A 15,181-nucleotide genomic window follows, 5' to 3' on the forward strand; every position below is an offset into this window, starting at 1 on the left:
GTCGGCCGATCACGAGACACCTGGACACTGGCATCGGTTATCTTCTTCTTCTTCTGGTTCGGGGTCATCGAAAGGGTATCCTCGATCTCTGGGCTCGAGACGAGCGCGGAGAAACCACGGGCCAGTTAACACCGCGGTGTCACTCTTTGGCCGATCTGTTTGGCCGATGCTTTAGGGCCAGTTAACGCCGAGGCCGGCGCTTCTGATGTCATCCATCGTCATCCACTCAAACCAGTTCTTATCGATTCCTTTGGGCTTTCCGGTTAGATGATACTTTAGCAAGTGGATCCCAGATTGGACGATGAAAACGCTGTAAATTCGTTCGACCCGCGTCAGAAACGTATTCACGATCGAGTAGCTTTATCGGTTCTTGGAGATATCTAAACGAGGGATTGTTTAACCAGTACATTGAATTTTCTATACAAATAAACAGAAGCGACCAGATAGAAACCGTGTGCCCGTGATCGAGCAAATTTTCCCGTGCACCATACGTATTTAATATATCACCACTTTCTCAGACAAATGATCGTATGGTCGATTAAAACGAAATTAACTGCAAACGTGAACTACTCTGTAGGAAAACCTGTCGACTCGACCGATCCACTAATAAGCAAGTTTTTTCGCGTACGCCCTCGTCGAAGTTTGTTAAAACGCGAGCAGAAAATGGAGACACGGGACCGTAAATCATTTCGAAACATGTTCACAGCCCCTCTGAGCACGTGCAGGCGAGCGACGGTGCGCTTATTTTCGAAGTTCTTCGGAAGATTAAATTTACACATAGTAGCGCCATGAAACAATACCGGGACCCGTTTGCACGCTCCTGCAAATATTTGAGTGTCGGTGTTTGCCTTCTATTCGCGGTAGCCAAGGGCCCCGATGTGTACACCGATTCCCCTCGCGCACTCTTCCTGATCGATGTTTGCCCCGGCCACTTCGCTTTAATTGCTCGCGAATCGCGTCGTAATGACTGTCGAACGAGCCGGTTTGCACGCGAGATACGGCTGGGGTGCTGTTGGCACGCCCCACGTTCGCGCGTGTCCTCTACCTCGCGGCTCTCTTGCAAGATCCAGTCGAACAGTTTCCTATTTTCCAGTTCTTATAGGAGATGGTCAGTTGTTAAAACTTACGGGTTTCGGGCATTGAAACGAGTAATTTGAGGCGTTCTCGAGGATCGGGTTCGAGGATAGATCTAACGATGCTAAGTATCTATTGTAGAACAGCGTTTCCCAATGTAGAGCTTACGCTGCACGAGAGAGCAATTTGGAATATTTTTGGGATAGTTAGAAAATTATGTCGCGTTCGATACGGGCGCAGATAAAAATTCACCATTGGTTTTTATGCTAATTGATGTTCCTTTACTCCTTCTTCTTTGTGTTTTTTAACATTATTTTTTGCCACTACAAAAAACGATCTATGTCTTCGCTCATTGTCGGACGAAGATTGAACGATTCCGCAAAACAGTGTTCGCGATGGTCCCACGATTTCGTGATTTATTCGCGTTCTTCTACGATATAGTTACGCATACACTTGCGGTAAATTGCGTAATGCGATGAATATTTCGTTGAGAAAAGTTGAAATACTTATACGTTGGACAGAGATCAAAGACATCGCGGTATTGTATCGTTTCCCGTGGAAAAGACGAACACGAACAAGATTCGTTTATGTTATATAATTTTCGGTTAATTGCCTTTGCATTCGCGACAACGATTGGCATCGATACGGTTCCACGAAGATCGGCGAAATCGTCAGAAATATTCGAGCGTGTCTGTAGAATCGCATCGATTACACGAAGACCACGACTCGACAAATTAGAGGGTAATAAAATGAATTTGAAAAGGGTGTGAGGGGAGAAGAATGAAATGAGAAGAAGTAGAGGGGCAGGCGGAAACACAGCGGACGAGTATAACGAGACGATCGACGCTGACTAGGTGGGCAAAAAGTATCGGGAGACGAGAAGTAGGATTAGCAGAAAATAGAGGAGAAATGATGGATCGATGGCGATAAAAACGCGGCGACGAGTAACGTGGTCAGTTATTAATGTAGCTCGACGATGTCACGGCCGATCGAGAATCGACGGAGGTCTGGCCGGGGAAAACGGAGTAAAAACGTGACTGGTAGGTTGGGTGGTTTGGAGATGAGGTCGCTAGCCGGAAGTTCCGTCGCACCGGAATTCATAAAAACTAGCGGCGCGGACCATCGTTCCGCGGACGTTCCTTTCTCCCTCTCTTTTTCCCATGAACCTGTCCCGTTCGCAAACTCTCTCTCGACCTATCCAGGGGAGGAGTCGGTTGAAAAGCGTCACAGAAGTGGTGCACGAGGAATAGCACGAAGGAAACTCCGGTCCTCCATGATCCTCCGTTTCCAACAACGAAATTAATTGCCGAGAAGGCAAATTTTTGCTTAACTTCGCGTCAGATATGGTTGGAAACTTTTGTGGAAGAATGTCGCGATATTTTTCTACATGCACTATCTTGTTTCGTTTTTATAATTCTACTAGGAAGTAGAACGACATTCGGTTGAAAATAATCCGGAGGCCACAGGTGAAAAACACGACAAGTCGTATTTCCTTCCCATTGAAGAGCAGCAATTTTCATACTCGATATGTTCCATTAATTTCACGTCGGAACTATCTTCGTATTCGATTTGCGGGTTAAATATCTGTTTTTCGTCCCTTCTTTGAACATTAAAAAATATTAGTAACATTTATGTCTTAATTTAACTTAATCAATATGTTATTCGTGTAACTTGCGTGGTAATCCTGAATCATCCATTATCAAAATTAATATATTTTTCCCGTCTGATTCCCATACATTAAATGGATGAAAACTTCTACTGTTGCAATTTCTACCGATTTAATTTTCTTATATTTCGTTATCTCGAAGCTCGATCTAATACAAGTTTACATTTGTTTAACTATCGTAAAGAAAATATTAGTCGTAACTTTGGACGCGGATACCGCGATTATTCTAATTTTGTGCGTAATTTTTCAAATAATCACAATTGTATAGAATTCTTATTCGAAGATAAAACTACAGTGCCCTCCATTTCGTTCACGAGGGGAAATGTAAATTTCGCGATCGATCGGTAGTCGTCTCGTCAGGGTCAGAAACGCGAGCTCGAGCGCCGGCCGGCAGGGTAGTAAATAAAAGTCCAGAGTTAATTTTTTTCGAACAATGGACCGGACTGTTGTGGTCGTCGGAGGAGGGTAGACACCCCCGCGTTTTTTTACATCGGTCAGTCCCACCCAACTGGACGCAATCCCGTGTCGCCGTATAAATCGAAAGCTAATGGGATTCGTGGCCCAATCGGTTGCCCACCAAAAAGTCGCCGTCTCCGAAAAGAGAATTTGCTTTTTTCTACTGATTTCATATCGATATTTAAAAAATACGAGGTCGTCCTAGTATCTGCAAATTTGTGGCAAGAAGGATCTTAAATAATCCAACAAAATTTACCATAATCGCAATTCCTAATTCTTGAAAATCCTATTATCACCGAATGATTGATAAAGGAGAATTTAAATGACCCAAACAATGAACAGATAATAAGGTATCCGACAATCGCAATTTCTAGTACTTTGAAGATGCTATTACCACTAAATTGACAAAGAAGAATTGAAATGATCCAACGAAATATTAAAATTCCTGATCCTTCGAAGATTCTAACGTGTCGAAATATACGTGGCGAGAGAATGCTACAACGACGCTTGTAATAAAATTTCACGAACTTGCGAATTCCGATCTTCAAAAATCCTGTTGCATCCGAATTTTTGGATAGAAGATAAAGACGAGCGCGATCATGCTGCACGCGCATCTATCATTGTGACGAGGTGGATTCGAAAAATCGTGCGGCAGCCAGGAACGCGAAGTTCGGTCGGCTCTAATTAACGCGGCCGCGAATCAAAGACGAGGAAAAACGAATAAGATCGTGGGTTAAGCCGAAAACGGCGCGGCAGACGTCATCAAGATGCAACGTTGCTAAGGATCCCGTAATTAGGGGAAGCTGATTTTTCATTTGTCGGGTATCATTGAGGTTCTGCTCATTAGCCGTCGGCGTCGACAGCGTCGGCGTCTACGGTGCGCGCTGCTCGTACCAGCTGAGCATCCGTAGCTGAAGGATGCCTCTGGTTGGTTAGCCTGGCCCCAGTCTGGTTGGTCTTTGGGCTGGCTGATAAAGGCGCATCCTCCTCTCTTCTGCTCTCCTTTTCTCTCCCATCTTCTCAGACTGCTCAGCCGTCTCGTCTCTCGCGTTTATTTGCTCCCTTTTTCCCTTCTGCCTCTCCCTTTCTCGCTCTTGCCTCGTTTTTCTCTGCTCTACTTTTTCTCGTCTCGTGACTTCTTCTGCTCCTCGTGGATCGCGTTCACGGTTCGCCGATAGATTTTTGAAGCTGCTCCTAAATCTGAAGAATTTAGAACCTCGTTTACACGAATAAGTCGATGCTCGGCTCAGCTGTGCTTCTTAGTTAAAATATCTCTTTCATTTTTCAAGATACGTCGATATGCTTGAAATTTTCCATGTTCTTTTATCTTTTAGGTCAAGTTATGTAGGCCGTTATGAAATTTTATTAAGATTAAGTATCTTATTCTGATCGATTGAACGAGGAAAAACAAAGATGGCACAAGGATCGTCGACATATTTTCGCGGAATATCGTACAATTTCTCAGCTCCATCTTTATTTCCTCTTCTCTCATCGTCTTTGTTCTACTTGTACATCGTATTCGTAATAGTTTGATGAATCTCGAGTGGAAACGTTCGCATAGAAATATCGATGAACGTTGAGTGTTCCCTCAGATTTACCGATCCTTTGGCAGCCGCTGTTCTGACCGCGAATCCCTCTCGATGTTCTCGAAATGTATCAAGAAGAATGATGTGCGAGAGATGTTAACGAAGCTGGATCGTTACTCGCTGTCACATCGACGACGCGGCTGTCATGTTTCTCCAGAGGCGAGCATCGGTGCTGAAATTCGACAGGGAACGTAACTTCGATTGGTTCATCAAGCATCTTTCTAATATGTGTCGGTGCGAGAGATGTCAAATAACGAGACGTTACTCGTCAGAAAATTAAGCAGCTCTGAATCGTACTTAGCTTCTGCGGTAAAATTACCTTTCAAAGAGAAATATTCTTTAGATCGCAGAAACGTAACTAACCAGGATGAAGTCACGCTTGTCTCTCACAATGTATAATACAATTCGGTTTTTGATCTTCTTCGGGATGCGATGTGTTTCCTTTTGAAGAAATTTATTTACTCCGAGTCCTACTCGCTTTGAATTATAAAGAAAGCTGGACCGTAATGAACCAGCCGATACGAGATAGCGAACTATTTCACGAATAATAAAACAGAAACGTCGCGTTCGTAATAATGTCCATTGTTTTCTACGATTACTTTAGAAGATTCTTTATGTCGTTTAAAAAAAAAAAAAAAAACAGTCGTCACTAATTAAAACAAATACGCAATATCCGCTTCCATCGAGATTTTCCTTTTTTCCTCCATTTAAATAATTTTTGCAGTGGCAGAAAATAGCGGTAGTCTGACGGCGCAACGCTCGGACAGCGAAGATGAGAGAAAATTTTATGTTCGTAATATTAACGACAAAAACAGTTTCTATTTAGTTAACTCGTTGGAGCTACGCGATCGACACGGATTTTTAAGTTGGAACGACGATTTTCCTCAGGACGCACGGTCGTACACACCTTCCTTTTACATAAATTTATTAATATCAATCGGAGATGCTTTGAGATACAAAGAAAGATGGACCGTAATGATTCAGCCGGCACGAGATAGCGAATGATTTCGTGGTTAATAAAGCAGGGACGACGTGACGACGTAACTGTCATTCTCGAATCAATCTGGGCCCCTCGAAGTTGTTTCTCGCGTGGGCGTGAAACGACTTGCGTGGCGTTAAGTAACGAAGCTGGCTCATTACTTCTTCTCGCGTGACGTTCGTGTGCGGGGAGTAAATGAAAGGAGGCGAGGAGAAAAGGAGTTTCTGCCTTGGCTCTCTCGTCTCGTTACGGCCATCCGTCATTTTCACACCTCGACGAAGATCTATAACAAGGACCTCGAACGCGTGCTTGATCCCGCGCGCAAGAAATTTCGAACCTTCAAACTTTCCTTTGACAATTGTCCTTGAGCTCTCCACGCGCTGTCCTCATCCTTTGACTTTTATTTATCGCTTTCTCGAATCAGAAAAGAAAGATATGTATAGATATATATGCAATCGTGCGAGGAAAGCGAGTACGCTGTTAAATATATTACATCGAATCCAGACGTGATATCACTAATTATCACCAGATAACAGTCTCTCGATCACGCTGATTATCCGCAAGGATTCGACTGATCGCTCAGACGTGTTCGTGGTGTGTGTTTCAGGGATTGGAACGCGACGAGCAACGTGCGCGTACAAGAATCCTGGCCAACGTGAGCGTCCTTCGGCACGGCGAACTCGAACCTCTTCAGCACCGAAGGATCAGGCTCCTTGATTGTTTCGCGCCTGACGGTGAGTTCTTTCTTCATCACGAGATTAGATAAGCCGCCGATTTATGTGCTTCCTGTCATCACATTTTCCTCGTTAATTGCATAGGCAAGCTTGTTCCGCGTGACTGATTCTCGAATCGGTTTGTCTTCGCGATGCTTCCATGCAGCGATTACCATAGCGATAATCGACGGTGATCGATAAAAACATCATATCGTTATCATCATTGGATCACTTTTTTCTGCTAACCGTAGGGATTAAAGTATCGTTACTCTTACTATCAATAATAAGAAGAATTAATCCTTTCGATATGAGTTATTACGTCATTACGACGTCATTAGATTTATCGGAATATACGGTTCTACGATAAATGGGATCGTATATTTTACTTAAAAAATTATGTTCGACCTATCCTTTTCAAATTCGAGGGAAGTACAGCGCATATTATTATCATTACGTTACTAGAGTCGCTGTTAAAGGAAAAATCCGTATCGATGGAGTCGAAAGGTAGCGCTCATTACGCGTTAGTATACAAAAGAGGCAATAAACGTGAGATATGTATAAACAATTGTAAAGAACAACGAAGTAGATACTTTTATGTTTAACGTTGACAAAGCTTAATAATAAAATTGATAACGCTGATATCGGTCATCGATAAATTGTCGATATAACGTTACGCAAGTAGATTGTCGAGATTAATCAAAATTACCAAGTCTGGCGAAAAGAGTTGCCTACAGGACACGTTTCTTCAGCCTGAGAAACGATGGACATCGGGTCGCTCCAACCGAGAAGGCAATTACACGGGAATTAATTGATTCAAGGTGGTAATTGGAACGCCTCAATCGAGATCACCGTGACACATCCACGTTACCTGAATATTTTCGTGCAATCGAACATCTCACCAGCGGACTCTCTAACGCTGTGACCGGATTCTCCAAGTCGGATTAAAGTCGCCGATTGAGTGTTTTGGCCCAGTTTCGACTTATACGACGAGTTCGTCCCGTTCGGCTTAGCTAGACGCAGGATCGATCGATTCGCCGATCCAAAATCGGAGAATTTAATTAGCAAAGAATGTAAATTAAGAAGAATTACCGGTAGAGAGAAATATTCGAAGTTAAATTGGGAAAAGGACAGCTTCCGTTTCGTTTCGACTTGAACGACGCTTCGTTTCTTCGTTGCTCAAAATTGAATAATTTTTATCGTTACTTATAGCAATTGATAATTCTCGAGCGATATATAATTAGTAGAATTATTCGATCTTTAACGAATCGGTTTCCCTTTGGACTTGATTAAAAATTAAAACGTTAGACAGGGTAAAATGACCAGAGAGGCCGGCTCGTAGGATAAGGTGTCATCGTGAATTTTTTCGAAAGGGAAAGCTGGAAGGGTAAGACGAGAATGCGCCTCGTCATTCCACGGATCTTCGTTCGATACCGCAGGAACCTTGAAACGGGCTTCAGGAGCTTCCAGTACAAACGACAGCTATGAAATCGCCGATGATTGCTTCTCTCGATTCATCCCCTTAGCAATTCTCGTTTCCTCGATCCTCTGAAACTGACACGCTCGAAATTTTCGCCTTCAGCTAGAATTTATTGCCCACTCTACAACTGCGAATCCCAGTTACCACCGGTTCGATCCTCGATACGCTTTAAGATCCAGTAAATTCATATTCGAATATATTACGATCCACCGGGAAAAATTTGACGAAATTTCAAATAAAACGTGTCGTAATTCTCAACGCTTAATTCAAGATAGTCACGTCGACGCAATAATTACTCGTAATCGATTTGCGCGTAACGTCGATCGAAAGCTGAGGTCGCGACGCCGATTTTCCTCGGTGGTGGATTTTCGCTGATTCATGGAAACAACAAGGTCCGAGCAAAGGAACGAGAGCTGTTGGTTCCTCGACAAAGATTGACTCGTCAGAGATGAAACATCTATCCCCCTGTCTCGTTCTTTGCTCCGTAATTCCTCGTGTATACAGGACTAATGGGTTATTTCAGGTAATTAGCTGCAGAGCCCGTTTTCTTCTCCTTCGCTGGCAAAAAGCTACGATCCTGCTTCGCCGCGATTTCGCGCGTTCTCTCCGTACACCTCTCTATTTACGTATACCGAGTCGACTTCTCCGCAACCCTCCGACGAATCATCTCTGACCGATTCCTTTCGCGTCGACGTGGTTAATTGCGATACAGCCTGCTCTTTGCCCAGGATATTAAACCGGCCTCGGAGATGTCCCGTGATAAATCGTTCCTCGACCGTGGATTCTCCCTGAAACTTTTTCAGTTCGTAACTCGAGAGAGCCTGCGATCGTTTTTAGTATAAAACAATTTCTGAAACTGGTATCCCAAGTGGAGTTCAATTCCATCGAATTGTCCAATTTTCCTCGCAACTTTCAACACAAGTTCGAATCGACGTTCCTACGTACTCTGTCGTCAAATTATGAAACGTATTCGAAGAGAAGAAGTGCAAGTACGCCACATTTGGCGACAGCTAATTATCCATAATCGTTAACTACGTGAAATCTGGCAAACGCCGGAGAAAAACAGTATCGGAGAAACGATCGTTTCCGGTATAAAATAATTCGCCACGTGGATACGAATATCAGATCGTTTGATCTCGCCAAATTTTTCAATTTTTTCCCGCAATGATAAAATTATTCCTACACGCTTCGTCGACAAGTTGTGCAATACATTCGATCGAGACACGCAAGTACATTACAAAGCCAATTAATTATCGCGATTTAGCTTCTAAATTCTGATAAGCGATCGTCGAGACAGATGGTATGGAAATATCAAAGGTTATCGATCGTTTGATACCTCTGAAATGATTTTCGAAACTGCTACCCCGAATAGTAATAATTCTATCGAATCGTCTAACTTCCTTGAGAAACGAAGGAAATCATTTCCATATATTCTGTCGTCAAAATTATACAACGTATTGATCGAAGGAGCAAGTACAACACCTTGAGGGACAGCCAATTAATTATCGCGACGCGATCTTATGAAATCTAGCAAACAATCGTCCATACAGACGGTATCGAGCGCGATCGAGCCCCATCCTGGACAATGGGCCGAACGTTTATCGAAAGAAACGATCGCGATCCCTGGACGTTTCGCCTAGGGCAGTGTGTAATCGGCCGATTAAGCGCGACCGCGGGCCTCGGGACCCGTGAATTTGGCAATTACGGGCCAGTGCTAATGACGAGCGACCCGACGCGAGGTAAAAAGGTGTCGAAGGTGGCGGGGAAGGCTTGGCACCTTGGAGAAGCCGTCTCTGCCGAGTCACGGCGTGTAACGAACTTGAGCTGGACTCGCCTCCTGCTGCCCCGCTCGGGGCTTCTCCCTTTTATCGACGATGCCAAATCCCGGCTGACCGTTTCCCTGTCACAGGATGAGGCATCATTAACGCCCGATACCTGGCCCGGTTGCCTCGGGAACGAGGTTACACCTTGATTTGTCCATCCTACTCGTTGTTTTGTTTGTAGCCGCGATAGGAGGGCTCCTTTGGTACGATGGTTCGCGATTGGCTGAGTTCGACTCGATGCAATTGTTGAGATTAATCTACTTTGCATCTTTGCAACATGAAAAAGGCGAATGTTTCGCGCCGAAGATCAAAAGTAAATTCAGTGATTTAAGAATAAATCGAGATATTCATACGGGCAATACAGGTTTCTTTGGAATTAATTTACTTCGCAGCAATGAAGATTGTAGGTTCTTACGTTGCGATCGTCTCATAACTAATGCAGTTTCTTCTCGTCGAAATTCTCAAACAACGGAATATATCGTAACAGAAATAGAATACAGTTTAAAAGTTAAATTTTAATGGAAAAATCGTAAAAAATTGCAATAGCCTAACACGAGAAATTCTGAAATTCTTGCTGGTTAAATTAAAAGTTCTTCGAGTTTCGTGCTACTTTATCGATCGTTATTTTTATTTTGAATAATTTTGATCGTAGATAGGACAGCCGTGGACTTATCGAGGAACGATTAAAGACGAGTGGCGAAAACGTTGGTAGCAAAATCGTAGAAGGAGGCTGGGAAGAGCGAAGAGCCGAAGGTGGCTGGTTCGTTAATTACTGATTTTCCTCGGTCCGCGTCACTTTTTAATTGACGCCAGAAATTGAACCAGAGAGCGGGCACATCGCGCTCGATGGCTGAACGGTCGTTTCTCGTCGAGTCATCCTTCGTCCCTCCTCTTCTCCTCCTCTTTCTGTCCGAATCATCCTGCTAGGATCGAAATAACGCATCTCCCAACCGAATTCTATATAGAAACATATACAGAGAATCGGCTACGGTAGTATCTTCGCGAAATCGTAAAATCGAAACTCGTTCTGCAAGAGTAAAATTAAGCCTTTGCGTTGCGAGCTACGTTTTATCGTGACTAGTTTGCAGGTGTAAATCAGAGTTTCGTTCAACAACTAGATCAGCCTGTAAGATTAAAGCTCGAAACAGATGTCTCTGTCTCTCTTTCTCTCGATAGATTATTTTTGTAACAATTCAACTCGCAATTTATGAGTATATTCTATCATATTATTCATTTGGGAATTCTTATTATCTACTGAACTCTATGGAAGTAAAATTGAATCACGGTTTCTGATGGAGAAATAAATCAACCTGTACGATTAAAGCTCGAAACAGATTCTTCTCTCCCTCTCTCTCTTTCTACAGATTATTTTTATAACAATTCAACTCACAATTTACGAGTACATTCTATCGTATTATTCATTTAGAAGTTCTTATTATCCACTGAACTCTATGAAAGTAAAATTGAATCACGGTCTCTGATCGAGAAATAGATCAGCCTGTTGAATCGAAGCTCGAAACAGTTTCCTCTTTCTACACGCTTCTGTATCGATGCAACAATGTATCACTCGAGTATCGGTGCAATTTCCATTCTACCATGGTATCTATTTATTCTTATTGGCCGTGAAATTTATTGATATAGAATCAATTCGCATTATAGTTTTCGTCTAATTGTAAAAGTGGATCGATCGAATCAAAGCTCGAAACAGGTTCCTTTCTCCGCATCTTCCGATCTTCGCTCCATCGTGGTATCCATTGAAAACGTTATCTATCCAAATTACCGATAAAAGGAATCGTTAAATTCAGACGCGCAAGGTTACCGAAGAAACGACACGAGACGAAACCGCGAAACGGTCAGGCACGTTTTCCAGTCTCTGGGCAGGTGTTCCAGCCACGTGTCTAGGTTGTCAGTTCCCGGCCAGTCGAGACACTGCCAATGACACGAATCTTTGTCTCGGCGGTACTGCCATCCGCCTTTTCCACCCCCGCCTTCGAAGGAGCGGAGCGTAAAAAGCGTAGAAAGGGATGGAATCCGTTTCTCTACCTGTTTCACCGGTTCGTGTCTCTGTTTGATGGAACGGTTGGTTGGTTCTGGGCTTCATCCTCGCCGTGTCTCCGTCAGCTAGTTCTCCACCTCCGGACCGCGAGCCTGTCAGCGCCAGCCGGGCTTCTCACCCTCGTAAAAATAATTACAGAGGGTGGAGGAGGTTAGAGAAGGAGGGTCTCCTCGATATTGCCGGCCTCTCGTTCGTTCGCTACTATTGTGCCAATCGGATCGGCTGATAAGCTGCGGAGGAACGGGGCTTAATAAAAATTCATTTGTCACGGCCCTTTGGAGATGATGCGCGCGTCTTACTCGTCGTAATCTTCTTCTTCTCCTTATTTTCTCGTCTCTTTATTCTCCGGTTCACAGGGCCTCCTCTGTGACCGATTGATTTCGCTTTGCCCGTTTCATTGCGGCCCGATTACGAAACCCACTGTTTTCCTCGTCGAGTTAGCGAACACGTTGCGCGTCGCATTCACTCTTACTTCAATGGAATACGAAGCTTAACAATTTCAATCTCCAGATATTAAACGATGGAAGAATAATGTTAGATATTACGTCTGCAAGTAAAGTATTCAAAGCTGGATATCGCAAAATTATTCTTTCTAAATGTAACGTCGGAACGTCCAAGAAGTTGCTGCTTGTTGCATGCACGACGATATTCCACGACATATGAATTGATCGAATAAATCGAACAACTAACATTATCAACTTTGTCTAATAAAAGATTAATCTACTGTCTTTGAAACGCTCTTTGCCACGCGTACCGCAGTAATTTCTGTAGCAATCGCGTTAATCCCACAAATAAATAAGCGAACCAATGAATGAAGTAATTTAAAAAAACGTAAATCGAAATGCACGTGCATTGTTCGTTATGCAGAATTCATGGAGCGTCCCCGTCAGGGGAAATTAAAGCACGGGATCGATATCTGCTGCTAAATCGCGGATGTATCTTCGGGGAACGGGATAGGGGTAATTACTCGCAATTATTAATTACGAGATACGCGTGCTGCTCGTGTAGAAATGGCACGCGATGAAGGAAGGGGCGCCCCACGGGACGAACGGGTTAATAACGGTTCTGAGATCGTTCTAGCTTGACGCCTCGGAACAATCGATGATCGTTGATCCGCAGAATCGCGAAGACTGACAATTTTTTTATTTTCTTGCGCGCAAGTCCCGGCGGGTCGGTAGGCACAGCGAGAAATAAATTAATATTGCCACTTCGACGGTGGCACTGAAGGCTGATCACCGATCGAGCGATTGCCTCTCGTTTGTCCGCTCTACAAAAGTAGAACCCCTGTGTCCCTTTTCCCTCGCGTACCTTTCTTCTTTCGTCCCTTTCGTCGTCACGTATTATCTTCCGCGAGTTCCCGTCACGTAAAACCTTTCCAGTAACTTAAACCGATGTATCTTTCTTACATTTGGAACTGCTTTAAGATCTACAACAGCTACGAAAAAGTATTTGCACGTGTCGTCGTTTTTCGATGAGGCGTTTCTCTTACCGGGTTTCATCTACATTTCATTTTCACGATATCACATTTTCGTAACCGTATGAAAGTATACTACGACTGTGAACGATACGGTTGGATTTAATTAATCGATATGTAGCTAAACGCTATAATAAATACAACGTGTGCAAATGCTTCGTCGTGACCACGACACCTTGATAAGCGTGTATATAAAAATATAGCTATGTGAATTGAATAAGATATTAACGTTATGTTGGTTGTTTTTGTTTTAGAACGGGAATACCGTGCACCGAAGCGCCACGCGAAGCTGCCCCAGCCCAGAACCAGTTATGAACATATGATTAAGCTCGTTTTAATAAGTTTTTATGTAGATCTTACGCGTAAGGATGTATGATAAAAGTAAGTGTTGAATAAACGAGATACGTTGAGACAGGAGGCGGCCAGTTATTTCCGATTCAAACGGACCCCCTATCTTCCCCTATCTTTCTAACTCGACTTACGAAATCAGCTTAAATAACTGTTACCAAACATGCGACGGTAGTTCGATTATTCGACGGACAATGAGATCGTTCGTCTTTTTCCCCTCACCATTTTCGGGACGTTCGAGTTCACCATTTTCGAGGCGTTTCCTAGCAAGACAAACACGAGGAAAACAGACACAAATATAGACAGAGCCATAGGCGTAGACACAGACGAGGAACGCACGGAGAAGAAGTCGTCTTCGCCATCGAGTCGTAACCCTGGCGACGAGACACCCTGGCCATCCTCGTTCTCGGGAATTCCTCTCCTACAGGGATGAGCAAACTCTCCCCGTGGTGTAACCCACCCTCGGCGGATAGCAAGTTGCAAGGACGAGGGTTGCTGGCGAGGTCTCGCCTGATTGGCGGCCGTGGACTATCGACCAACCCGCGACCGGCCCTTTGTTTTAGCCACCACCCTTCGTTATATCGAAGGTACCTAACCTGAAACGGAGGAAGATGAGCACACTCTCCAAAAGAGATTTCTTTCCTGGCTACGTTTAGAGAAAATCGAGATGGCTCGCCGGAAGTCTGCGTTTTTCCACAGAAAATTTTTTTTTGCTTTACTCCCGGAACAATTATTTAGGGTTGGTATTGAAGTAATCGGGTGAGGAGCGATATGGATCTCAAGGTTAGTCTATAGATGTGTCATCGCATAATTTGGTTAGATTATAGATTGATTTCAAGATCCATGTTGCTTATCACCTGATTCTTTAAATATTAATTCTTCCTTAATTTCGTATTGATTTATCAGATAGACACCCAAATATCTATAAGTAATTGATACAGTTAATGGCGAAAAAGCTAGTATTAGATTGATAGATATTTTAAGTCGATCTCCAGAGTTCACGATGCAACTACAATACGAAGAACAATGTTTCTGATAACAGACTCGTGACAATGGCCAAGCCGAGATTTAAAATGCACGGTATGATATTTGTACTAGAAAAGGAACAAAACGTGGCAAATTAAACAATCCTGGTTTCAAACCAGGTTACATTTACCTCGTTCAAAGACGACAAAGTACGCAGGGGTTAATAAAGAGGGGAAAAGATGTCGAGTTATAAAGAGCGAAAGAATAGTAGGAAAAGGCTCAGAGACGCGTGTGTCGAAACTGGCAAGTCGAGGGTGTGCGTAACGATGAAAAATCAGCGTTGCCTCGCACACAGAAAGAAAAACGAGAGATTCCGAGTGACATTAAGGAATGATTAAAGAATCATTAGGAGCGTAGTTAGAGCAACGAAATCTTCATTCTTCCCTCCATCCCTCTCCAATTACGGAGGCGTTGATGCGCTCTCACCCCCCTGTCGTTGACCAGCATTCCTCGGAGTCCCCATTTTTTTAATTAATAGAGCGTGCTACAACGAGCCGGTGATG

The 15,181-nt window shown here is 43.5% G+C and overlaps 1 protein-coding gene across 3 annotated transcripts in view; it reads left to right on the top strand.

Annotated features, from left to right (window-relative positions):
- Window positions 1-15,181, top strand: part of LOC117231750 (transcription factor Sox-2-like) — a 117,190-nt gene that overhangs the window by 90,864 nt on the left and 11,145 nt on the right. The window contains exons 3-4 of one of the 3 annotated variants that reach the window (XR_004493013.1): window positions 6,369-6,495; window positions 13,559-13,716. The exons of 1 other annotated variant lie outside the window; for it this stretch is intronic. Coding sequence is in view for 1 of the 2 variants with exons in the window: in XM_033490457.1 (XP_033346348.1) it covers window position 13,559 (1 nt within the window). In the remaining variant the exon portion in view is untranslated. Of the gene's footprint in view, window positions 1-6,368; window positions 6,496-13,558; window positions 13,717-15,181 lie in introns of those variants that run through there. One more of the 3 variants, XM_033490457.1, reaches the window with a different exon arrangement.

Source organism: Bombus vosnesenskii, unplaced genomic scaffold (assembly GCF_011952255.1).
Source record: "Bombus vosnesenskii isolate JDL3184/JDL3185 unplaced genomic scaffold, Bvos_JDL3184-5_v1.1 scf7180000013273, whole genome shotgun sequence".
NCBI classification, from domain to species: domain Eukaryota; kingdom Metazoa; phylum Arthropoda; class Insecta; order Hymenoptera; family Apidae; genus Bombus; species Bombus vosnesenskii.